We start from the raw sequence: 24,604 nt of genomic DNA on the forward strand, positions 1-24,604 counted from the left end.
GGGCCCAATGGGAGCGGCGGCCCGGCCGCCCCGCCCCGCGCCGCCGGACGCTGTGCCGGGACATGGCTGCCGCCGGTGCCGGGTCGTTGAGCTGAGTGTCGGCCGCCGGGAGCCAACCGCCGCCCTCAACCGTCCGCGCGGGCGGGCCGAGGCGCCGGCGGGCCGGCGAGCAGTCGCGGCCGCCGCGGAGGACGGGGAGGCAGCAGCAGGAGGCCGGAGCGGCCGCCGCAGCCGGGCACATGGCGTCCATCTTACTGAGGAGCTGCCGCGGCCGGGGGCCCGTTCGCCTGCCGCCGCCCCGCGCCGCCGCCCCGAGGGGTAAGCAGCCGGCCGGGGCCGGGTGGGGGCTGGGAGCCGGGACAGCGCCGGGGCCGGCGGCGGCAGCGGCAGCGGCGGGGGTCCAGGGGCTGGGGTGGGACCCGGGGGCCAGGGGCGTTAAGAGGGCCGGAGCAGGGGGGTCCGGGTGTCTCGGCCGGGGCCGAGACCGGCGGGCGGCAGAGGGCCTCGGGCCCAGCGGCCCCGCGACTCCCCAGCGCGAGGCGGCGCCCCGGTGGGGTGGGTGGGTCGGGGCGCTCGGGCGCGGCCCGGGGCTGGGGTCAGGCCGGGCCGGGACTTGGGGCGGCCTCGCCCCTCCGCCCCGCCCCGACCAGCCGGTTGCCGGGGCGTGAGTGCCGCGTGCGGGGCGGCCCGGCGCGGGCGGCGGCCTGTGACTCACTCGCGCTGTGACCTTAGCCGCCCGGCTGCTGGCCGCTGCGTCCAGAGCGGGTTTGGGAAAGTTTTTTGAAGGGAGCGCGCTGACGGCCAGCCCTGGGGCTGTCTGGGAGCTCCTCTCGTGGTTAAGCTTGGTGAAACGTGGTATTCACTCACGAGGACAGTCGTGCCCTTGGGCCACGTTTAGGACTCTTCACGTGAGACGGCCTGGGTCTGCCGCCTTGTGGGACATCCGTGGGACCGATATCCGTATAGGACTGTGTGGGGCATGTGTAGAGGGGCCCCAGGCCTTGCTGTGCATGGCCCCAGCCTGGCCCCTTTGTACCCCCAGGCTCTGTGACCCTAGCTGTCCACACAGATCACACCTAACGCGGGGCTCCTAGGGGTTCACATGTCAGCAGCCCACACTCCCTTTCTGACTCTCTCCCCTTTGACATTAACCTTTCTGAGTTCCTTATTTGTAAGATTGGGACTTGCCCTACAAAATTTAGATTCAAGTAAAATAAATTTCAAGGTACTGTACAATTCACAAAAGCACTCCCAAGAAACATGATTCTTGTAATTTTTAAGTGATGGCTGGTTGGCTTCTTAGAACTTTGGAGCCACGGGAAGGGCATTGGGCCGCAAGAACTGACAGTGTGAATGGTCTAGGTGCCCAGTCAGCCTCCCATCTTACCACCTGCCCTCAGAGTTTTCCGTGTTTAGGATGGTAATGAAAATGGTTGGCCACTTCACGGCTCTGTGGCGTGTTCACAGTTTAAAAGTTAGCGGAGTTTGTCCTGTGGTTGCATCGTTCTGGGACCACCGACGTTTCCTGTAGTTGGCACTGTTCTGTATTACACAGGAAGGGGCTGAGAGGGGGTCAGACCTCCGGGTTGCTGCGGGACCAACAGGGAATCCAGAGCCTGTGAGACCCAAGACTGGACTGTGGGGCACAGTCCCAAACCCTCCGAAATGGCACTCCCAGCTGGGCACAGCAGTCCTCTGGGGCACTTTTCCCCGTCGTTAACTTCTTTTATGAGTATGGCTCGTTGTCGTAATTAGTAAACCAACTTTGAAGCATTATTATCGACTGAGGTTCTATACTGTATTCGGATTCCTTTCCTTGTGTTCCATACTTTCTTCTGATTTTTGTTTTGTGATTTACATACTCTATCTTTATTCTGCACGTACTTTTCTATTTGTTGGAAACATTTCCTTTACTTCTTTAATTTGCACACATTTTACTCTGACGTCTTTCTTTGTCCCAGGATCTTATCCAGGACACCACGTTACATGTAGTTATTTCTCTTTATAGTCTTGGCTGTGACACGTTGCTCAGGCTTTCCGTGACAGTTTTGAGGACTGTTTAGATCTAGTGTAGAATGCCCCTCTATTGGGATTTGTTTGGCATTTTTTCTGTTTCTTTTTCTTTTTTTAGTTTTTAATTTTTCTTTTTTCTTTTTGAGAGACAGAGTGTGAGTGGGAGAGGGGCAGAGAGAGAGGGAGACACAGAATCGGAAGCAGGCTCCAGGCTCTGAGCTGTCAGCACAGAGCCTGACACGGGGCTCGAGCTCACAGACGGTGAGATCATGACCTGAGCTGAAGTCAGACGCTTAACTGACAGCCACCCAGGCGTCCCATGGTTGGCATTTTTTCATGGTTAGACTGGGGTTATGTGTTTTGGGGAGGAATATCACAGGTGTGATGTCCTCATCACATCCTGTTTAGGATGCCTGCTAGCAAGATGAGTTTTGTAGTCAGTATTGACCTTGATCACTGGGCGGAGGTAGTATTTGTCAGATTTCTCCACAGTGGGGAGTTACTTTTCACCCCCTTTTTGTGCCATGCTTTGGAAGTTGCTGTGTGGGGCACATACTTGGGAGTGGGCTGGGGCCCTGTAGTGGGGGGACTGACCGGGTTTGCCACAGACTGGGTGAGAGCCGTGAGGTCTTGGCCTTTGGCGACTATTGAAACCGGGGAGGACTCGGGGAGGAGCAGGCTGGGGCGAGCCGTGGGTTCTCAGAGCTGTTGGATGGGAAGTGCTCAAGGGACCTCAGAGTCTCCTATCCTCACAGGTATTCCAGTGCAGGGTGCCTGGGAAGGTGCTGGAGGGTGGGTAGGGAGGATCCTGCCTGGAGCAGCTGGTGGAGAGAACCCAGAGAGCCCTGTCTCCTGGAAACCAGGTGGAGAAAGGTGTGGGATATGATGAAATACATTTGGTCTGTGCCCTGTCCCTGTTCCCGGCAGAGTTCTTAGAACCTTTGATAGTTCCTGCAACAAAGGGGTGTTTTGTGTTACTTATAATGAGCCCCCGTTCTTCACACCTATGCTAACAAGGTACCTGAGATTAGAGGGTTGGCTCTTCCAGCCCAGCCCCGACCTTCAGGAATGGGAAGGGATCTGGGGATTGAGCTCAGGCACCAGAGGCCGAGGCTGTAGTCAGTCACGCGTAGGTAAGTGAGGATGACTCCTGACTAGGGAGGCTTGGGGAGCCTCGGAGTTGGTGGCTTCTGCAGATGCCGACCCCACAGGGACAGAGGCTCCTGCGCTTAGGAGTCTTGGAGACCTTCCTTGGGTACCTCACCGTCTGGCTGTTTTTCCTGTCCTGTCTAATAAACTCTAATAGTAGGCAGAACACTTTGCTGAGTTCTGTGCTGTTCTGGAGAATTAACAAAACTGAAGGTGATCGTAAGAACCCCCAAATCTGTAGCTGGCAGATGTGTGGGTGGCCTGGGGACCCTGCTTGCGGCTGGTGTCCCTAGTGAAGCAGTCTTGTGCTGAGTGCTTAACCAGTGGGTTTGCATTAATTCCGGATAGAGTCAGAATTGAATGGTGGTTGGGGCCCCTGGGTGGCTCAGGTCATGATCTCACAGCTCATGAGTTCGAGCCCCGTGTCGGGATCTGTGCTGACAGCTCAGAGCCTCAAGCCTGTGTTGGATTCTGTGTCTCCCTTTCTCTGTGCCCCTCCCCTGCTCGTGCTCTGTCTCTCAAAAAATAAAATAAAACGTTAAAGAAAAAAAAAAAAAAGAATTGAATGGTGGGTTGCCCAGTTGGTGCTGGAGTATGGGTTGTTGGGAAAAAAACAAAACAAAAGAAAAGGACTTCTAGAAGGAAAGAGTGGCCCACCCATGAACCGTATCTCAAGAGTCCCCATCACCTCCAGGAATGGGGTTTCTCAGAGGGCCAGGGAAGCCTTCGGAGTGGGGAGATTGTGGGAAGGGACCAGATGGGACCGGGATGCACAGTTCACACAATGTAGAGATGGGGGGTAGGCCAGGCAGCTCTGGGAGCTGTGATGGCTTGTGTGCTTCCGGGGGGGGGGGGGGGGTGCAGCGTGGGGTTGCAGGGAGCAGGCCCAGGGTGGGGGTGTGCAGGGGAGTGCATAGGGCAGGGGTGTGGGGGGCAGCCCAGGATGGGAATGCGGGGTGGGGGGGTGTCCAGGGTGGGGGTGCACTGGGGGAGTGTGCAGGGCAGGGGGCTGGCCCAGGGAAGAGGATGTGGAGGGTGTGCAGGTCAGGGATGCAGAGAGCAGACCCAGGACAAGGGGTGGGGGTGGGGGTGTGTGCAGGGCAGGGGGCTGGTCCAGCACAGGGGTGTGTGTGGGGGGGGTGTCCAGGGTGGGGCTGCAAGGCGGGGAGTGTGCAGGGCAGGGGGCTGGTCCAAGTCTGGGAGTCCTCTGTTTGGTCCTCAGCTAGAGTGAGAAAGACTTGATGTGATTGGAAATGTAGTGTTTGAAATGGAAAAGGTTACTTTATGAACCACAGTGACCACATGTGAGCCCAGACCCCAGCTTAAAACAAGGCTGTCACTCATACTACAAGGTCCTAAATTTAATGTTTGATGGGAATATGAGAGTTGCCTATGATGACATCGGGCTCCTTCTGAGTTACATAAAGTGACCAGTGGAAGTGTGTGTCCCCAGAGGATCCACTGGGAGCAGCCTGGATGTGCCCTGCCTGGTCTGCTCCGAGCTTGTCCAGGAGTCGGCACCTATCCCCTGCCGTGCCTGTCTGCTCTCCTCCCTTCTCACGCTGGCTCCCCGAGTAAGGCCTCGGCACCCCAAGCCTGCTCTGTGCACTCCTGCTGCCTGAGGGTCTTAGGGTGCTGGCCCGCCTTTCCAGCCCTGCTCTGCCCTGCCAGCACGGTGCCTGTGGCCCTGCCGCCCCAGGATTGCCAGTGCCTGTCTCGTCCCCTCCACCGCTTGTGTCCGCAGCACAGGGTCTGAGCACAGGTCGTGTGACTGGACTTGGAATTTATGCTCAGGGAAAGTGTCAAAAATACACGAAAATCCTAAAAGCGTGCTGTACGCTCAGCGGTAGTGTTTATCCAAGATACGGTTTACTTGCGGTGTTTGGTCTACGAGTGGTTCTCATAACCCTCACCCTCCTGTGGGCAGAGAAGTTGGGGGACCCTTTGGATCAGGCCCTTGCTTGCCCTGTGGGGCTGTCTGTGCACTCGGGGGTCCCGCACAACTGCGCATCAGCTGGAGCGAGTAGGGTCCCGCCTGGGGAGACCTTCAGGCCCGGGCTCTGGGCCCTCGGCTGGTGGAACCCGGTGTCCCCGGTAGGGGTGCGTGAGGCCAGGGGCTGCCTCAGGTCCCCCTTCTTCCCTAGAGCTACCCCAAGACACTGTGTTCCTAATGTGTCCCTTCACTTAGCAAAACCCTGAAACCTTCCGGCACTCAGAACACGCTTCCAGACACTTACTCTGTGAAAGACACGGGGCACCCTTTCGGACTCTAAAAGGTGGTGTTGGTGTGAAACGCCTGGTTTGACACGAATTTTCTTGCTTTTTCTTTGTCTCTGTTATAGGTGGTCTGGGAGAGCCCGCTTGTCTCAGTTGTGCCAACGCCGTGGGGTTGATAAGCCACTTGTAAGTAAATCGTCACTTATTGTCCTTCTGTAAGTGGGAGCTTGGAAGTGCTCGAGTGACGTGTGACTCCTGATTGTGGGGAGACAGTACCTCCTGCTTTGCTGTTTTTGTTTTCCTTTCTTTTCACCCTTTATCTTTTCATTTTGAAACATAACCACATGTTAGTGGGTCTTTGGAAAATAAGCATTCATAATTTCAGTGTCTGTTACAAATATTATTAGCATTTTGATGTATTTTATTCTGGTCTTTTGTTCACGCATCTGTTTTTTATTTGTTTATTTAAATGTTTTTATTTAGTTTTGAGAGAGCACGAGAGTGTGAGCAGGGGAGGGGCAGAGAGAGAGGGGGACAGACGATCGCTCTGTGCTGATACCAGCAAGCCTGACGCGGGGCTTGAACTCACAAACCGTGAGATCCTGACCTGAGCCGAAGTTGAGCATCTGACTTCCCACTGAGCCACCCAGACGCCCTCACACGTCTGTTTTGGAAAGCTGCGCTGGGTACTTCGCACCGTGTGCTTTGCCCTGCTCACACGGCTGCTGTTTCCAGTGGCTTTTCATGGACTTTGCAAAAAGACGTTGGGTGCTCCACGCAGCATTGCAGGTGTGGGGCTCCCTCAGTGAACACACTAGACCCTCGCTTGAACCCCATTTGGTCCTTCACAGAGCGTCATGTTGAGCGAGTGGTGGCCGCAGGGCTCACTTACCCCCACCTGGTTCTGGGGATATGTCTGCAGTGTGGATTTAGCCCTTCCCTCTGGTGAGAAGTCTGTGATACTGTTGCGAGGCTTGGAGGGCTTCCTGGAGGGAGTGGCATCCACTCTTCCCTGTCCGCTGTCGCAAATGGACTTGAACTTCTCTCAGGGTTCCTGTTCTCTCCCACCTGCATTCCCTCTGCCCAGCATCCCTGAGCACAGTTTCCTTCTGATCCCCCTCACCTACGTGGTGGGATGCCCAGACCTTTCTTCCTGATCCCAGGCCCTTGTCCCAGACACCCAGAGTGGAGCCCGTCTTTCCCTTCCATCCCTGATTCTCCCTGTTGGAGAGTGCAGGACCCCCTTCCCAGGTGCCACCCAGGTGGCCCCTCACAGCGTCTTGCCCATGGAACCATGGGGGCTTTTAAGTTTTTTTACTCATTTGAGATCGTTAATTTGTTACCTCATCTGGAGAGGGGCCCCTGAGTGGCTTGGCTCAGTCAGTTAAGCGTCGTACTTCGACTCAGGTCATGATCTCACGGTCTGTGGGTTCGAGCCCCACAGTGGGCTGTGTGGTGACAGCTCGGAGTCTGCTTGGGGTTCTCTCTCTCTCTCCCTGTCTCTCTGCCCCTCTCTTGCTTGTCTCTGTCCCTCTCCCTAAATAAATAAATATTTTTTTTAAACAGACCTTTTTTCTCTCTCAGGTGAAGGTCACTTTCTTTGTGTAGGCCACATGCATTAATTGAAGGCAGTTCCCAGATGTGTTGGATTTGGTCTCGTTAATGGACCTCTTGTCTCATTTTTTGAGTGGTTATTGCTGGCACGTAAGTTACCAGCTGTCTTGTGTCCAACCACTTCTCACATCTCCCTTTGCTAGGTTTTAGCTCCTTCTATAACACCTTTCCTTAGTGGCGGGGGTGGTCCTGGGACGTGGTAACAGTAGCAACGTGCGTTTCTGCCTCTGTCTAGCTCTTGCTTCTGCTGCTTTTGGGTTCTCTCGGCAGCCGGGTCTTGCCAGGAGAGCTGCAGGCAAGAAGTAGTGTCTAGTGTTGAGTCTGGAAGGTTGGCTTTTGTTTCCAGGACTCCGCTGTGTCTTTTTATTCGTAGTGCGCGAAAATGTTTTTATTAGGAATACGTGTTGAATTTTTCAGGCACCTTTTAAGAGTCAAATGTACCTGCATTTAAGATTCATGTTAAAATATAAGCACTCTGTGCTTTGTTAACATGAATTTTTTATAAGTTAACAATTTTTAGAAAATTAAACGCTTTTTTTTTTACAAAGTTAAGCAGTGAGGGGCACCTGGCTGACTCAGTCTGTGGATCATATGACTCTTGATTTCAGGGTCGGTCGTGAGTTCAGGCCCCACGTTGGGTGTAGATTACTTAAAAATAAGTGAAATAAAATTATATGTAAAAAAAAAAAAAAAAGGAAAGTTACATAATGAGAACTATAAAGCTGTTTTGCTGAACTCACGCATTTGAAATGAGCAGTTATAGGTGAGAGTTGAAGTTTTATATCACATCCAGCACACGTTACTTGTTATTTTGATGGCACAGATAAGTATCGGTGACCCTTGAACGAGAACGCAAGGCGGGGCTGGGGGCGCTGGCCCCTGTGCAGTCGAAAGTGCACCTGTAACTTTTGACTTCCCTGAAACTTAGCTACTGACAGCCTGCTCTTGACCAGAAGCCTTGCTGAACATAAAAAGTCAATTAACACGTGATTTGTATATGTATCATATGCTGTAGTCTTACAATAAAGCAAGCTAGACAAAAGAAAACTTAAGAAAATGGTTAGGAAGAAACGCTTACGGGACTGTCCCGTGTTTATGAAAAAGCCTCAGCGTGGACGCGGTCCCGGCACAGAAGTCCGTGCGTGGCGCGGGCCTGTGTGGTGGCGGTGCCCCGTGAGGGGGTCTGTCATCTCAGTTTTCAGCTCTGGTGGTCCCGACCCCAGAGCGTGAGCGGCTGTGGAGTTTCTGATCCAGGACCACTCGATCGATGGGCGTTATCTAGCTGCCCTTGACCTCCTTTATCCTAAAAGTGAAGGCAGAGAGGGAGTCCAGTAAAGTGCAGCCCCTTGGTTGCAAAGCCCCCCAAGCACAGGGGGTCGTTTGGCGGGAGGACGGGGCTGCCGTGAGGCTCTCGGGCTCCTGCATGGGACCACTCGGAGGATTGGTGGCTGGTGCTTGCCTGGCCCCCGGAGTGTCCTGCAGGGTGCACTGGGTACCACAGGGCCTGGAGGGCGCTGACAGAGGTCCCAGTGCCGTGGGCGGCGGCCTCCCATTCCCCAGCTGAGGGGCACCTTGTCCTGCGGGCAGCGTCACCTCTTGTCTCTGGGCAGAGAGGCACCCTGCGCTTCGGGAACCATTCCTCCTGGTCCTGGGACCGGTGGCTTTATTGTCCGCCTCTGCTTCCCTTGTTTGTGGCTGCTGTCACCGCCCTTGCTGACGCCATGTCCCTGAAGAACTGAACGTGGCACGTTGAGGGTTGGCGCCCTCCGTGGCCCAGCCGTAGGCCATTGTCTGGGTGGGCTGTCCCCTTGGGAAGGGGACGTGTCAGGTGGCCCGCAGGTGTTGTGCCTGTGGCATCTTTTCCAGGGTCCAGAAGGTGCTGTGGGGAGAGCAGGCCTGGGTCCCTCTGCCTGCCATCCTGTGTTCGTGCGGCTGATGCCATGAGGCCCGGGAAATGCTCTGACCCGCGAACGCACTCCTCTGCCAGGACTTCTCCCCCTTTTTTTAAGATTTCATTTCATTTCTTTTCATTTCATTTCATCTGTTTATTTGAGACAGAGAGAGAGAGAGAGAGAGAGAGAGGATACCAGGCGGGCTCCGTGCTGTTAGTGCAAAGCCCATCGTGGGGCTCGATCTCGCAGACTGTGAGAATTCACAAACCCCAAGATCAAGAGTCGCATGCTTGGGCGCCTGGGTGGCTCAGTCGCTTGAGTGTCTGACTCTTGATTTCTACTTGGATCATAGAGGTTGGGCTCTGTGCTGTGTGTGGAGCCTGCTTAAGATTCTCTCTCTCTCTCTCTCTCTCTCTCTCTCTCTCTCTGCCCCTTTCCCTTGCTCATACTCTGTCTTCAAAAAAAAAAAGTCACACACTCTACCACCCGAGCCACCCAGGCACCCCTGGTTTTTCTCTTGTTGAAGGTGGCAGCAAGTTGTCAACGTTGAGGTGGACGTGGGAGCCCGCACCTTTAGGTGAAATGAATGCCTTTGATAGGAGTCCCTCAGCGTTTTCATGTGAACAAACAGACTGTCTTGTAGTGACTGTGTATTTCTTGTTGACATTTCTTTTGTCCAGAGTAGTTTTTTCCCACTTTAAGGGGAGCGAAGAAAAGAGAAAGCAGGAGAAGGTCTGGTGGTGGGCCTGTGGGAAGCTGGGCCCACTGACCCCGTGTAGGTGAGGCGGGCGCTTCTCGGGAGGGACGCCGAGCCGTGGGCTCTAGCGACCTGGGGCAGAGCAGGGTCCCGGCAGTGCCCAGATTAGTTTTGTTTTGACAAATATTTCTAAAGTAATAAATTACGCAATTTTATGCTTTTTGAAAACAGCTAAACCTTTCTGGGTAGAATATTGGTAATGTTAGTTTCTAGCGTGCTTGAAGATAGCCAGATCCTGGAGCCTTGCTGGCCCCAGTGGATGTGCTGGGTGCCTTTCAGCTTGCTGTGTTTTCGCGAGTCTCTGCTTTCGCCTGTTGGCTGTGCTGTCCAGCGCCGACATCACGCCTTCTTGTGGAAGCCACTTGCTTCCTTGCTCGTTGAGTGTCGGGAGCCTGGATCATTAAGTTCGACAGAGACAGGATGGCAGGCTGATCCGTGCATCAGGAGGTGAGGCTGAGGCACAGAAGGCACAGTCTGGGGCCACAGTCCCACAGCCGCAAGTGACTGAGCGGGTCTGCGGTGCTCTGTGCAGCCTGTCCCTCGGCAGCTGTGACCCAGTCAGGGCAGGGTGGGTTCAAGGCCGCGCCCTTCCCGCTCAGGTGTTGACTGTGGGGCCCTGGGGCTCACGGCACAGGACTGACCCTGCCCTTTGAAGGCAGGAGGCCGTTGAGGGGTTGCTCGATGGGTGGCGGGTGATGCCCTGTGCCAGCTGTACCCACGTGATGCAGGCTGTGAACCGAGGCGGGCACGCCTCTGGCTGTCCTTCAGCATTCCCCACCTGTAAGAGGTACAGCTGGACCAGACGTTCCCTGGCTTCCTCCAGCCCCGATTGGCGGCTGCCAGCTCCCTGGTGGGTGTCGTATGCACCTGGCGCTCTGGGTACTTCACGTGTCTGTTACTGCACACGTTTACAGAGGACGCTCACAAAGCACAGAGAGAGGTTAATTAACTTGCCCGAGGTCTCAGCATTGAGTAGTGGATTGGAATTTGGGATGGGGCAGGCAGCTGCGGAGCCCAGGTCCCGTGAGATGCTCCAGCCGATGGGAAGAGGCTGGGCTTGTGTCGGTTATGAGCACGAGCCTATGAGCTGACTTGGAGCCTGTGGCCTCCCGGGGGTGGGTTTGTGCCCGGGGGCGGGGGGAGCGTCGTCCAGTGTGACGGGTGGGGTACGAAGGAGATCCCGGGGCTCCAAGAGTCGTGCAGGTGAGGTGTTCCAGCGCTGGATGTCATCGAGGCTCTGGGCTGAGCAGAAGCAGCAGCGTGGGGAAGACGGAGGAGCGGGTCTGGGGCGTGATTCGTTGGGTTTTCGCCACTTGGTACAAACGTCTCTGCTGGACAGTGCACGGGTTTGGGTCCCCGTGGATTTGAGCGTCCTCACTAACTTCCGGGGCTCGCTCAAGAACTGCAAATCTTTGTAGAAAGTCACCTGGTAGGGAACGGACCTCCCTGCCCCGCCTCCACCCCCCCAATTCCCCAAGTCTGGGAAGCCACCTGGGAGACCTGCCCCGAGGTCGGTTCTGTAGTCCGGGGGTCAGGGGCCAAGCTCTGCTGTTTGTGTCCAATCTGCCCTTCCTTCGAGCCCCCGGCCCCTTGGTGCCCTGGTGCCACCTGTGAGCCCACGGGGACCGACCGCTCTCAGTCCCTCGCACAAGCCCCTTCCCAGCAGCCCCTCTTCCTCCTGATGTGTTTCCCGGGCACGCAGACGCGGTGGGGAGTCGGTGTCGGTGCTGGGAAGATTGAGTGTCTGTGTGGTTGTGACGCGGCCTGGCCCGTGTCGCGCTTGCGGGTTTGAGGTGCCAGGAGGTCGCCCCTCATCGCTGTTTTCCTCTCTCTCTCTTCAAGGAATGTCTCGTCTCGCTGCTGCACTCCTGCCCACCCCGTGTACCTGTCCTTCAGGACTGATCCCCGTGGCTGCTGGACTGCGAGGCCCGGGCGCGTGTGCTCGGTGGCCCGAGTGCCGTGGGCCCCCGCCCCCGCTGGCCTGTTGGTCACAGGGCCTCAGTTCCTCCCCACGCGCTGCTGGCACTCCACGCCCCCGCTGGGTGACGACTCTGTGGTGGAGAAGTCCCTCAAGTCCTTGAAGGACAAGAACAAGAAGCTGGAGGAGGGAGGCCCCGTGTACAGCCCCCCGCCGGAGGCGACCGTGAGGAAGTCCCTGGGGCAGAGGGTCCTGGACGAGCTGAGGCACTATTACCACGGCTTCCGCCTGCTCTGGATCGACACGAAGATTGCGGCGCGCATGCTCTGGCGGGTCCTCCACGGCCACAGCCTCACCCGCAGGGAGCGCAGGCAGGTAATGGATGCTCGGCAGCTCCCGGTCGGGCCGCCTCTTAGGTGCTTTCAAATACTTCCGGGGCTTTCCTTCTGCAACTTGTGGTTAGAAGATAATAATAACAACAGGAAACGCTAACCGTGAACCTCCCTGTACCACCGCTGATAATCTCTCGGTGCCTCCGCGGCCAGAGGGTCTCACACACCCCGTCTGTGGTCTCCCGTCGCTCTGGCCTTGTGCCACCGCGTCGGCCTTCTTTCCTGTCGGAGGCCTGTGCCCACCCCGGCGGACTTCTTTTGCAGGGTAGCTGCCTTTTCTGTCTCGTTGCTTTCCAGATGTCTGTCTTTGGGGCTGTGCTTCTCCCTCTGTGAGCTGGGTCTTACTTGTTGGCTCTGAGCTCCTGACTCAGGTCTCACCTCTGTCATCGGCTTCGGAACCTGCCCGCCCACCGGCTCTTTAGCTGCTGGGAGCTCTGGTTCAGCATTCGGTACGCCAGCTTTCTCCGCCATTCACCAGCTCTTTTATTTTTAAACCTGTTTCTTCATGTTTATTTATTTGGAGAGAGAGTGAGCGTGAGCAGGGGAGGGGCAGAGAGAAAGGGAGAGACAGAATCCAACTCGGGCCCCTCACTGTCAGCCCAGAGCCTGACTCGGGGCTTGAGCCCACGAACCGCGAAATCTTGACCTGGGCCAAAATCGAGAGTCGGACGCTTAACCGACTGAGCCAGCCAGTCACCTCTGCCCTTCGCCAGCTCTTAAAAAAGATCGCTCCTATTTTTCAGGAGCTCAGACCTCCTGGGTGTCTTACTTTGCCTGAAATAACTGACAGTTACACTGTAGACTTTTCTTTCTCTCCTTCTCGCTCTTTTCTTTTTTGGTGGGTCCCCAGGGGCCAAGGGGCAGCTTTAAGTTCTCAGTGCCCTAGGATTCTCCGAGGAAAGGAGCAGAAGTGTCTCTTCCCTGGAAGTTGACTGCCAGAAGGTTCCTCTGTGAGAAAACAAGGACTTGACTTTAACGCGACCTGGGGAGTTGGCCGTTATGTGTGAGGGTTCCTCTGGCTTCTGATTTCATACGTGTTCTCAAGAACTTCTGGAGAACCTGGGTCGTGGCTGTTTGACTGGCTGGGATTTCCCGTGGGATGCCACGTTAGAAGGGAGCAGATGGAGAATTGAAAGAAGGACAGTTGTATTGGAATTTCAGGATCATCCTGTTAGTGTCTGTCGGATGTTGATGACGAGGCGCGTTGTTGAGTTAATCACAATGTAATGCTTTATATCCTGGACTCCGTGCGCTGCTCCCCTACCCCGCGAGAGCTGGGTGCATTTGCTGCTTCCGTGAGGATGATGAGACTTCGTAAGAACAAAAACAAAAGAGTGGGAGCAGATGAGCACGTCCCAGCGAGAGGTCCCGGCGAGAGGCCCCAGCGAGAGGCCCCGGTGAGAGGCCCCAGCGAGAGGCCCCAGCGAGAGGTCTCAGCGAGAGGCCCCAGCGAGAGGCCCCAGCGAGAGGTCTCAGCGAGAGGTCTCAGCGAGAGGTCTCAGCGAGAGGTCCCAGCGAGAGGTCCCAGCGAGAGGTCCCAGCAAGGCCCCAGTGAGAGGTCCCAGCGAGAGGCCCCAGTGAGAGGTCCCAGCGAGAGGTCTCAGCGAGAGGCCCCAGCGAGAGGTCTCAGCGAGAGGTCCCAGCGAGAGGTCCCAGCGAGAGGTCCCAGTGAGAGGTCCCAGCAAGGCCCCAGCAAGAGGTCCCAGCGAGGCCTCAGCGAGAGGCCCCAGTGAGAGGTCCCAGCAAGGCCCCAGCGAGAGGCCCCAGTGAGAGGTCCCAGCCAGAGGCCCCAGCGAGAGGCCCCAGCGAGAGGCCCCAGCGAGAGGCCTCAGCGAGAGGTCTCAGCGAGAGGTCCCAGCGAGAGGTCCCAGCGAGAGGTCCCAGCGAGAGGTCCCAGCGAGAGGTCCCAGCAAGGCCCCAGCGAGAGGTCCCAGCGAGGCCTCAGCGAGAGGTCCCAGCGAGAGGTCCCAGCGAGGCCCCAGCGAGAGGTCCCAGGGAGAGGTCCCGTGTGCATATGGACTTGGCAGGGGTAGCACGTGGGAGAGGCTTTGTGGGGCTGTGCTTTCTTCTCCTTGTTTCAGGGCCTTCCAGGTGATTTGAATTTGAACAAAATGTTGGCATATAGAAGAGTGACTCTTACAATTAGGATATTTACAAAGGCAAGCGGTTGTAAAATAATTTGTAGTAGTCGTTTAAGTGGAAGATAGATTTGAAATGTGAATTTAACTCTTGCTGTTGTCGTGAAGCAGAATTCACCAAACGTTGGGTTGTTCCCCCCCCCCAGGGAATGTGAGCTGGGTTTGGACCGCCGTGAGACAAGTTAGCTGTACCCCACTGGCGGGGTGTGGTTGCCATGGTGATCCTCAGTCCAGAGGAGGTGCAGTCCAGACACCTGGTGTATGTGCTTGGCCGAGGCTCAATGGGGCGAAGGTGCCATCTGTGGGATTATGACTGGCCACCTCTGAGTCAGAATCCTGCCCAGGTGGAATGATAGGACAGCGCCATGGGCCTCAATGGCCTCGGATGGCTGGTCCCCTGCCGGTCGGCCCTGGTGCGTCGGGACCAGGGTTGGGTGCCAAGAGCCCCTCGTCCTGGGCAACAAGGCCACCCCTTTGCCTGTCATGCAGCGCACGTTCGTGGGGAACCTGGTGCTTTAAACCCTTCGTGGACGACCGGTTTCTGAGTGGTGGCTTCCCACATAGCACAGCAGCTCCCTCACTGCGATCAGCTGAAAGTCAGCCCTCCTTAAAAAAAAAAAGAAATGTGAATTTAAGGTCACAACTGTTGAATGCATGCTGATCGTGTGAAACAGAGAATGACAGAAACGTCTGAGGATTGCTGTGGAATAGAAGTATTGGGAAAGTAGTTTTGTGTTCTGACCTTGGGCCCCGTGGACCTGCAGGGTTTGGAAGGACTGTTTCTGTCCCCCAGATGCTCACAGCAGAGTCGGCGCACCCTGGAGATGCCTCTCGGCGGCAGTGTGAACGTTGCAGCAGGGAGGATGGAGAAGCAGGGCTGAGGTCTGGTCACGGCGTGCGTCTGTTGACAAGTGTCCGGCGGCCGTGCAGGCAGACTCTGTCCCGTTACCGGCCTGCGTTCGCGCTCAGTTAGCCGAGCGTTCCTTTAGGTGCCTCAGCACCGTGCGGGGGGCTGCAGCCGGGGCCTGGTCGGCGCGCTTCCAGGGGCTCTGGGGAGCCGAGGGCGGGGGGCCTTCGGGAAGGGGCTCCTCCTTCCAGAGCTTTCCCACCGCGTGCTTGCTTAAGCTGAAGCACGTCGGAGGGCTGATGCCTTCATCTGCAGCGACGCTCTTGGGACGGTTAAACCGCTCGCTGGTCCTCCTTCGACACCAGGTATGTGGTTGGGAGTCTCCGAGGCTTCTCCGAGGCCCCGCAGTGAATGTTATGTCCTCAGAGGCTCTGGCTGCACCAGCCTGCTCTCATCTGGTCCTTGACCCCTCCTGTGGTCGAGCCTTGTGCTCCAGCAGATGTGGCAGCAGCGACAGCCTGGTAGCAGTGAGCACACTGGGCCCCCGGCCCTGGGCTTCGCTCCTCCCCACGAGGGGGAGCCAGGGCTCCTTGGAGACCGAGCCCAGCAACAGCCGGGACAGCAGTGGTACAAGAGGAGGAGCCTGGGTCAGAAAGTAAAGAGAACGCGGGCACCTCTGGGCGTGGCCGGTGTGGAATAAAACAGATTTCTTGTTTCATTTCTTTCAACAGTGTTGTGCAGTTTCTTTTTTTTCTTAACGTTATGATAAATAGTTTTTTTGGGGGGGCGCCTGGGTGGCGCAGTCAGTTAAGCGTCCGACTTCAGCCAGGTCACAATCTCGCGGTCCGTGAGTTCGAGCCCCGCGCCGGGCTCTGGGCTGATGGCTCAGAGCCTGGAGCCTGTTTCCGATTCTGTGTCTCCCTCTCTCTGCCCCTCCCCCGTTCGTGCTCTGTCTCTCTCGGTCCCAAATATAAATAAACGTTGAAAAATAAATTAAAAAAATAAATAGTTTTTTTTTGTTACAAAGTAAACAACCTAAAATTTACCCTTTTAGCCATTTTTAGGTCTGTGCTTCTGCGGCACCGAGGACCTTCCCAGTGTCGTGAACGTCCCTACCACCCGTCTCCAGAACCCTGCCGTCTCCCCAAACTGAAACTCTGCCCCCATTCCACACTCACTCTTCACCCCCTTCCGCCAGCCCGACACCCACCACCTCCCTCCTGTCTCCGTGATCTGACTCCCCTGGGGCCTCACGTAAGGGAGGTCACAGAGCGTCCATCCCTTCGTAACTGGCTTACTGCACTTAGTCTGCTCAGAGTTCATCCGTGTGGCGGCAGGCGGCAGGAGTCCTCTTTTGAGGCTGAGGCTGAATAGCACTCCACTGGGTGGATGGACCACACTTTCTCACCTGTCCATAAGTCACGGACACTGGGTTTCTTCCATCTTTTGGCTCGTGTGGGTGAACAGAGCTTTTAAAATTTCAGTCTCCACGTGTTGATCGCTAGTACAGGTGACCCTTGAACAACACAAGTTCGAACTGTGTGGATCCATCTCTATGTGGGTTTATTTTATTTATTTATTTATTTTTTTTCCAACTTTTTTTTTTTTATTTTTTTTTATTTTTGGGACAGAGAGAGACAGAGCATGAACGGGGGAGGGGCAGAGAGAGAGGGAGACACAGAATCGGAAGCAGGCTCCAGGCTCTGAGCCGTCAGCCCAGAGCCCGACGCGGGGCTCGAACCCACGGACCGCGAGATCGTGACCCGGCTGAAGTTGGACACCCAACCGACTGCGCCACCCAGGCGCCCCGATGTGGGTTTATTTTTTATAAATATGCGAACATGGAGAAAATATGAAAACGTGTACACTACTATAAATGTACTTTCTCTTAAGATTTTCTTAACGTTTCCTTTTGTCTGGCCTTATTGAAAGAATGCAGCATATGATACCTGCAACATACAAAGTGTGTGTTAATTGTTTACGTATCGCTGAGGATTCTCGTCAACAATAGGCTGTTAGGCTTTTAGTAGTTAAGTTTTGGGAGGATCCAAATTTACGCGAGGCTTTTTGACTGTATGGGACAGTCAGTGCCCCTAACCCTGTATTGTTCAAGGGTCAATTGTATATAGAAATACAACTAATTTTTACAAAGTTTTTTTAAATGTTTGTTTATTTTGAGAGAGAGGGGGAGAGAATCCCAAGCAGGCTCCGTGCTGTCTGTGGAGAGCCTGACGTAGGGCTCGAACTCACAAACTGTGAGATCATGACCCGAGCCAAAATCAAGAGTCGGACACTCAGCTGACTGGGCCACCCAGGTGCCCCCACGACTGATTTTCATATATTGATCTTACATCTTGCAGAGTCACCAAAGACAGTTGTTCTGGGATCTTTTTTGTTTCTTTGTTACTGTTTTTAAAGATTTTACATTTTTTTTGCAAACATTTGTTTTCCCATTTTTGTGAACATTTGTAATCTTCTGTAAAGATTAACATTTTTTAAAAAAAAAACACGTATTTTGAGAGAGAGAGAGAACGAGAGAACGCGAGCAGGGGATGGGCAGAGAGAGGGAGACAGAGGATCCACAGTGGGCTCCGTGCTGACAGCAGAGAGCCTAGTGCAGGGCTTGAATTCGTGAACCTCGATATCATGTCTTGGCCCCTAAACATTTTACTTTTAAGTGATCTCTACACCCAGTGTGGGGCTCGGATTCACAATCCCTAGATCAAGAGTCGTATGCTTCACCAGCTGAGCCAGCCAGGTGCCCCTCTGGTATCATTTTTGTAAATTCCATCAGAGTTTTTATCAGGAATGGAATTTGGGTTTTGTCAAATGCTTTTTCTGCATCTGTTTAGATGATCATACGGTTTTCTGCTGATTAAATGTTTGAGGTTGTAAGATGAGATTAGAAGGCGAGACCTAACTACATGCAGTCTGCAAGAAACACCCCTTAAGTGTGAAGACACAAATAGGGGCGTCGGGGTCGCTCAGCCCGTGGAGCCTGTGACTCTTGATCTGGGGATTGTGAGTTCGAGACCCACGTTGGGTGTAGAGATGGCCTAAAAATAAATCTTAAAAAAAAAAAAAAAAAAAGTAAAGGCACAAATAGATTCAAAGTGAAAAAATGGGAGAAAGGGAGTGCTGCTAACGGCAGTCGGAAGAAAGCTGACGCGGCCACCTTAATATCAGACGAAGGTGGTTTCGTAGCAAAGATGCCCAGGGATGAAGAGGGTCATCCTGGCATTTAACATTTCACAATGTCAAAGGGGTGCAGTCATCGAAAGGACATAACTGCCTCAGCATTTGTGTGTCTCATGGCAGAAGCCAGATGCCAAAGATGCCAAAGAATGTCTTCTACAGCCCTATGTAAGCAAACTGGGAGAAACAAATCGATTTACCGGTTTCCTGGGGCTGAGGGTTGAAACGGACTGCGGATGGACATAGGGCGCTTGATGGTATGATGACAGTGCTAAAGGTGGATTTGGGTGATAGTTTCACAAGCTGTAAATTTACCAAGAATCATTGAATTACACACTTACAGTGGGGGAGTGTCACGGAATGTAAATTAAACCTTGATAGAACTGCTGAAAAAAAATTAAGGAGGAAGGTCAGAAAACACAGACACCAGCTTGAAGGGCCTCTTCTGGGACCATTTGAGCATAAAAGTAGAAATAGTAATAAATTGTAAACAAATGAAAAAGTACAGGAATCCGTGAGTCTGTTTTGACGACAGATAGAAAAGTGAGCGGGCAAGGTTTGTACGTGGGAGGGGAAGACAGGCTCGAGGTCGGGGTCCCTGTTCCATGGCCCTTGGGGCAGAGACTGGTTTGGGAAGAGCTGGGTGAGTGCTGCCCAGGGAGAAGAGCCTCAGGTGTCTCCTCCACAGAGTGCTGGGGAGGGGACCCTCTGGCCGGGCGGTCACAGTGCGCACCACCGCGGGGCAGGTGGCTCCCAACTGCCGCGAAGGGCCGGCGGGAACATGCCACTTGACCGTCGTAAGTGTCAGAAGAGGCCAGAACAAAGCCGTTTCTAGGAATGACCTCGCTTTTCCGGAGACGTGTAGTTAACGACCGTGGAAATGCACACCTCGACCGGCACAAGCGTGCATCTCGGCTCCTGTGAGCCTAGGCAGCTTGGGGTCAAAGGTGTTGACTGAGTAGACTGAAGAGAAGGCTGCCTGGGGACCCAGCAGCGAGTGTCCGCTGAGTGTCACTCGGGGGCTTTCGATGCTTTCAACTTGTGAACGTGTTTACTGGTGTCAGCAGTAGTGGGTTCACATCGAGGAAGCGTTGGGTTTTGGCCTAACTGTTGCTGTGTGGTCAGACCCTCTCGAGAAACAGCTGTGACACTCTCTCTGCGGGCTCTTTGGGGCGGGCGGTGTGGCCACAGCCTCCCCTGGCGACTTCGGCCTGCCGTTCTCATCCGGCTGGCTTCCGAGTTCAGGGGGCAGCGCGGTGTCTGCGTCAGGCTGTCTCCGCAGAGTGGGACCCCCCCGGTGGACGGGGCGAGAGGGGGTGGGCGGTCCGCTCCCCACACCGGCTTCCGCCCCTCCTAGCCTTTCTGAAGGCTGTCTTCCCGCGGTGTGGACGCTGGAGAAACAGATGCCTTTGGGAGCAGCGTGCCGGGCTGTCGGGACTTAGCGCCCTCGCCGACCCCCGTCGGGCTTGGGCTGCCATCGCGCCACTGACGGTCGTCGTGAGCACCGGTGTTGATGCCTCACCCCCTGCTCCCTTCCGCCTTTTCCCAGTTTCTCCGGATATGCGCTGACCTCTTTCGCCTGGTCCCCTTCCTGGTCTTTGTGGTGGTGCCGTTCATGGAGTTCCTGCTCCCTGTCGCCGTGAAGCTCTTCCCCAACATGTTGCCGTCCACGTTCGAGACCCAGTCCATCAAGGTGACGGGGCATCGGGGCCGGGAGCTTGTTTCAGAGCGAATTTGGACGTAGTTACAACGTCTGTGTTGTTTGTGACTGACGTTCAGATGGTCGATGGTTTTGAAGTTGTATGTTTTCCTCCTAATTGGGTCATGCTGTGCTGTGATTAGTAGACGGTGGGTTACGGAGTTGTTTTTCTTTAAATGTGTTTTAAAGTGCGGTTTCTGTAGCCCACTGTCCTTCAGGCCACGGGGAGAGGCCGCCCGTGGGCGGTGCGACCTGCGGAGGGCAGGGCCCATCTGCTGTCCCCGCAGTCACAGCGTTGTTTCACCCCCACAGCCCAACGGCCCACGAAGCTTAGAAGCTTCAGCGGCCGGTCCCTGCCCTGAGGGGCCCCACAACTATCTTCTCAGGCCCCGAACTGGAAGCACAAGTCTGGGAAGGCACAGTCCCCGGGGGGAGTGCGCGCCGCTCAGGAAAGTGCGGGAGGTGCCGGGCTGAGGGGTAAAGCGGACCCCGTGCTGGGTGGAAGCAGGCGGGAGCTGGGGTGCGGGCCAGGGGAGGGTAGCACCCCCTCTTTGACCTCACAGGAGGAGAGGCTGAAGAAGGAGCTGCGGGTCAAGCTGGAGCTGGCCAAGTTCCTCCAGGACACCATCGAGGAGATGGCCCTGAAGAACAAGGCAGCCAAGGGGAATGCCACCAAAGACTTCTCCGTGTTTTTCCAGAAGGTGCCGTGATGCTTCAGAGCCCTGGGGGCCTCAGCCCTCCAGTCCCAAGTGCCGGGTAGCGCCTCAGGGCCGCCCCGTCTTACGTAGGGGCACGCCTCCCGTCCCTCTTGTTCACTGAGGGATGCGGGATGCGGGTCGCGGGACACGGGAGTGGAGCCCCCAGGTGGCCGTGAGCTGGTGCCCTACGGGGTTTAACCCTGCTCGGTGATGTTGGTTGGGCCTGCTGTCCTGAGCTTGCTGACATCAGAATTATTTGCCTGTGACTCCGTACTTTGCAGCAGCCCCAGGGGAGGCAGAGTTCAGTAGATTCGGAACTAAGACCCTGCCGTTGTGACGAGCTGGGGGGCCAGGCTGGGGGAGGAGGGGATGGGCCCCGAGGCTGCTCCACAGCCACGGCCACGGCTCTGCTGGCATGGGCGGGAGGGGGGCCGGAAGCTGCAGGGAGGCATCACCCCGGGGGAGCCAGTGCAGGCTGGGCGCTTGGAGCCCTCGAGGGGCTGCTCCCCAGGAGGAGCCTGGTGACCAGGGAGATCCGAAGGGGGGTTGTGGATGGTCCGGGGCACTTCCAGCTGGGGCGTGTGGCCCGAGGCCGTGGGCGGTGCTAGGGAGCCCCCCCCCCCCCCAGTGGGTGGCTCGCTTGATTGTTCCCACAGATCCGAGAGACCGGTGAGAGACCCAGCAACGAGGAGATCCTGCGTTTTTCCAAGTTGTTCGAGGACGAGCTGACCCTGGACAACCTGACGCGACCGCAGCTGGTGGCCCTGTGCAAGCTGCTGGAGCTGCAGTCCATCGGCACCAACAACTTCCTGCGTTTCCAGCTCACCATGAGGCTGCGCTCCATCAAGGCCGACGACAAGGTGGGCACCCGCACTCGCGACCACCCTCTGCAGGCACCTGGGGCTCCGGTGTCCTGACCGTGGGGGAGGCGGGGTCACCAGCGGTGCTGTCATTCCCAGATCGCGGCGGTGGGCACTTTGCGCCTCTGCCCACCGTGGCCTGCGTGCACACACCCAGCGTGCGCGTGCGTCTCCTGGATGACGTTGGAACCGCACGGCCCTTACGGTCTGTCCCCTGGCGTGACACGAGGAGACCTGCCCGGGTCGCTAAGTATTTGTTGAAGAGGTGAATTTTAGTGGCTGCCTGATGTTTCATGGTGTGGACACGTCGTGACTTACTCACCGGTACTTTAGCTAACGTTTTGCCCCCTAAGCCGCGCTGTGATAAACGTCTTTTGGCAGCTCTTTCTGCCCACGGGTCCTGTCCCCGTGCTTCAATAAAATCATCTTCTTGCACCAAAAAACAAACCAGAAGCCACGCTCTTTTGACACAGAGTTTTGTTACCGATCTTTGACAGTTTTCATAAGAAGAGTGACCTAGGATTGGGGCTCCTGAGGAGAAGGGCAGGAGGTCAAACGCAACCACCTTGCTCCTAGGGCTGTGCTGACCGCGGTGTCCCCTCCACCGGGCCCACCCGCAGCCCTGCGGCCACACCGCACGTGCCCTCCAGTGTTTCCAGGAAGAGCTGCTACACCTCTCCCTTGTCTCCGAGAGCGCTGCTGGCCCCGGAATCTGCGGCATCTGCCGGCCGTACAGGCACCTCGGAGGTGTCCGGTCTCTGCTCCGGCCACTTCTCTGTGTTCGCGAACGTGCTCATCATCGTTCGTGTCTCACCACTCCAGTAGCTGTGGTCTGTGGGTCCTTTTGTCCGGTTTGCTTTCTCGGGCTGGTTTGCAGTGTCTCCTTCCTGGACCTAGACGTTGTCCGTGAGAAGTTTCCGAGGTTCCAGGCAGGGCCCGCCTGGGTCTGCCCCGCTAGAGAGGGGCCACTTGGCCTGAGACCACTAACCACGGATCGGGGCCGGCCCTGCTGCCTCTGGCTTGCTCCCCTGACAGAGTGTGGGCTGCAGCTCCCCTGTGTCCCTTCCTCGCGGTGCCGCCTGCGGACCAGAGCCCAGGAGCCCCGCCCCGCTCTGTGCACGTTTCCCTCTCCCTGGGCGGCAGCCTCTTGGCTCTGGCGGGGTGTCTCTGCCTCTGAGCAGGGGCCTTTGGCCTGGACTCTGAGCCTGCGCTACGCGTCGGCAAGTGTCGCCGGGTCCCCAGTGGCTCACACCCCCGTGGTTGTCCCGTCTTTCCCGGTCTGCGTAATCTTGCTGTCCCCGAGCCCTGTTGTGCTAGCTTTCTGGTGCCTCCGAGCCTGTTTCTGTGTTTGTTTCAGCTGGTTTTTCTAGTAGCTCTCGGCAGGGCTGCCGATCTGGCAAAAACCGGCTCCCTGCCGTAGCTGGAAGTGGCAGGCCATCACTGCGGGTTTGTAGGGTTGAAAGGAAGTCCTTCCTCCACTGTGTACGCATTGCGTCTCGGAAGGCGCTTGGGACACCCACTCTGTGGGCGTGAGGGGGGCTGGCACGGGCAGTCCTCTGGGGGCCACCTCACTCCCCGGGAGCCTGCGTGTGGCTGCCCCCACCTCAGGAGAGGCAGCTAGGGGCAGGTGGCCCCGGCTGGAGTCCTGGCCACTCCCTTGCTTTGTGACCTTGGACGAATCACGGCTCAGTGCCTCAGAGCCCTCTGAAACAGAACAGCCTGCACTGTCAGGGAGGTGGCCTGGGCCTCCGCTGTCCTGGGCGTGAAGTAAAAACCAAATACAAGAAGTCTCTGAGAAGTGGGAGAAGACGACCCTGGGACCCCAGGACCAACCAGGTGGGTGTTCGCACCCTGATGCTGAAGGAGCGGCCGCTGAGGCTTGCTGATGCGTGCGGACTCCGGAAGCCCTGACGGGCAGGGCTCTTACCAATAGGGTTGTAAGTTCGAGCCCCACGTTGGGTAGAGAGATTATTTAAAACACACACAAAAACAACCCTGAGAAAAGCCTGCTCCCTCTGGCCAGAGGACAGGAAAGGGGCTCTCCAGGGGCGCCTGGGAAGCTCAGCTGGTTAAGCGTCCGACTCTTGATTTTGGCTCAGGTCATGATGTCACGGTTGGTGAGGTCTCTCTCCCTCTCTCTGCCCCTTCCCCGCTCGTGCTTTCCCTCTCAAAATAAGTAGATAAACTTTTTTTTTTTTTTTTTTTTTAAAGGAAAGGGGCTGCCTAGCAGGACAGAAGGCTTCAGACAGTAACGCTCTACTCCAGCCAAACACTAGAGGAAGTAGTCCCCCTACGGCAGGCGCCGGTGGGTGAGGGCTGAGACCTCCACCCTCTTCAGGATGTCACAACTGGGGTGGCGTCAGGGAAAGCTGCTCCTTCCTCCCCGGCGGGTGGTAACGAGCTGCCGCTCCGGCCTCCCCCTCCCCCCCCCCCGGGGGCACAGTGTCCATAGAGACCAGCAGAGGGGGCCTGGCAGTTCCAAGACCTTCCCTGCACACCCCGTTTGGATGGCGTCCAGAGGCCAGGTGGGGCCAGCCTGCCCCTGGCAGCCCCGGAGGTGCGTGGAGGGCTCCCCACTACCCTGGCTTCTCCTCTGGGGCTTGGCGGAGGCTGAATGGGGAGCCTGGCAGCAACAAGGCGGCCCCCTAGTTGTTCCAGACTGCCACGGGTGTAATTTGTGGGTGTAACCGAGAGGGGGCACAGACAGATCAGCCATCAAAGGGAGCTTGTGACTCACGTTTGCGCCAGAAGCGGGTACAGCCCCTGCTCAGGACTACATGAGACGCTGATGCCCCTGGGGACCAGGAAGCGGGAGCAAGGGAGGACGTGGGACTTGGCCTTTATTACTAGTGTGGTCAGAGTGGCCAGCTGCAGTAAGTGATACGCAGGGCTTAGGCTTTGTGTTCGGAGGGCTTGAGACAGGATTCTCACGTCCCCGTGAGAGGAGCCAAGCAGTGGGGCCAGCCCGGAGACCAGAGGTGAGGAAGCACACAGCAGGCCCAAAGTAGCTGCGTGTGGCGCCTCACCGGGCAGCTAGGGAGTGAGCCGCGTGGAGACACAGCCTCCCAGGAGAAAAGAGGAGGAGACGGGCCCCTGGGGGACTCAGTCGGTTGGATATCAGGTCTTGATTTCAGCTCAGGTCATGATCTCACAATTGGTGAGATCGAGCCCCAGGTCAACTCCACGCTGTGAGCGCGGAGGATGCTTGGGATTCT

The 24,604-nt window shown here is 56.4% G+C and overlaps 1 protein-coding gene and 1 long non-coding RNA gene across 3 annotated transcripts in view; both read left to right on the forward strand.

The window, feature by feature from the left end:
* Window positions 1–25: 25 nt before the first annotated feature.
* Window positions 26–24,604, forward strand: part of LETM1 (leucine zipper and EF-hand containing transmembrane protein 1) — a 37,559-nt gene continuing 12,980 nt past the window's right edge. The window contains exons 1-6 of one of the 2 annotated variants that reach the window (XM_053217724.1): window positions 26–318; window positions 5,505–5,565; window positions 11,485–11,935; window positions 19,682–19,825; window positions 20,395–20,532; window positions 21,186–21,389. In XM_053217724.1, the coding sequence (XP_053073699.1) occupies window positions 240–318; window positions 5,505–5,565; window positions 11,485–11,935; window positions 19,682–19,825; window positions 20,395–20,532; window positions 21,186–21,389 (1,077 nt within the window). In that variant the 5' untranslated portion in view covers window positions 26–239. The remainder of the gene's footprint in view (window positions 319–5,504; window positions 5,566–11,484; window positions 11,936–19,681; window positions 19,826–20,394; window positions 20,533–21,185; window positions 21,390–24,604) is intronic. The other variant, XM_027065635.2, reaches the window with a different exon arrangement.
* On the forward strand, window positions 22,515–23,644 carry LOC128314601 (uncharacterized). Its single transcript, XR_008296466.1, has 2 exons — window positions 22,515–23,225; window positions 23,601–23,644. It is a non-coding gene; the product is annotated as an uncharacterized LOC128314601 (long non-coding RNA).

This window comes from Acinonyx jubatus, chromosome B1, assembly GCF_027475565.1.
Source record: "Acinonyx jubatus isolate Ajub_Pintada_27869175 chromosome B1, VMU_Ajub_asm_v1.0, whole genome shotgun sequence".
Classification (NCBI taxonomy): domain Eukaryota; kingdom Metazoa; phylum Chordata; class Mammalia; order Carnivora; family Felidae; genus Acinonyx; species Acinonyx jubatus.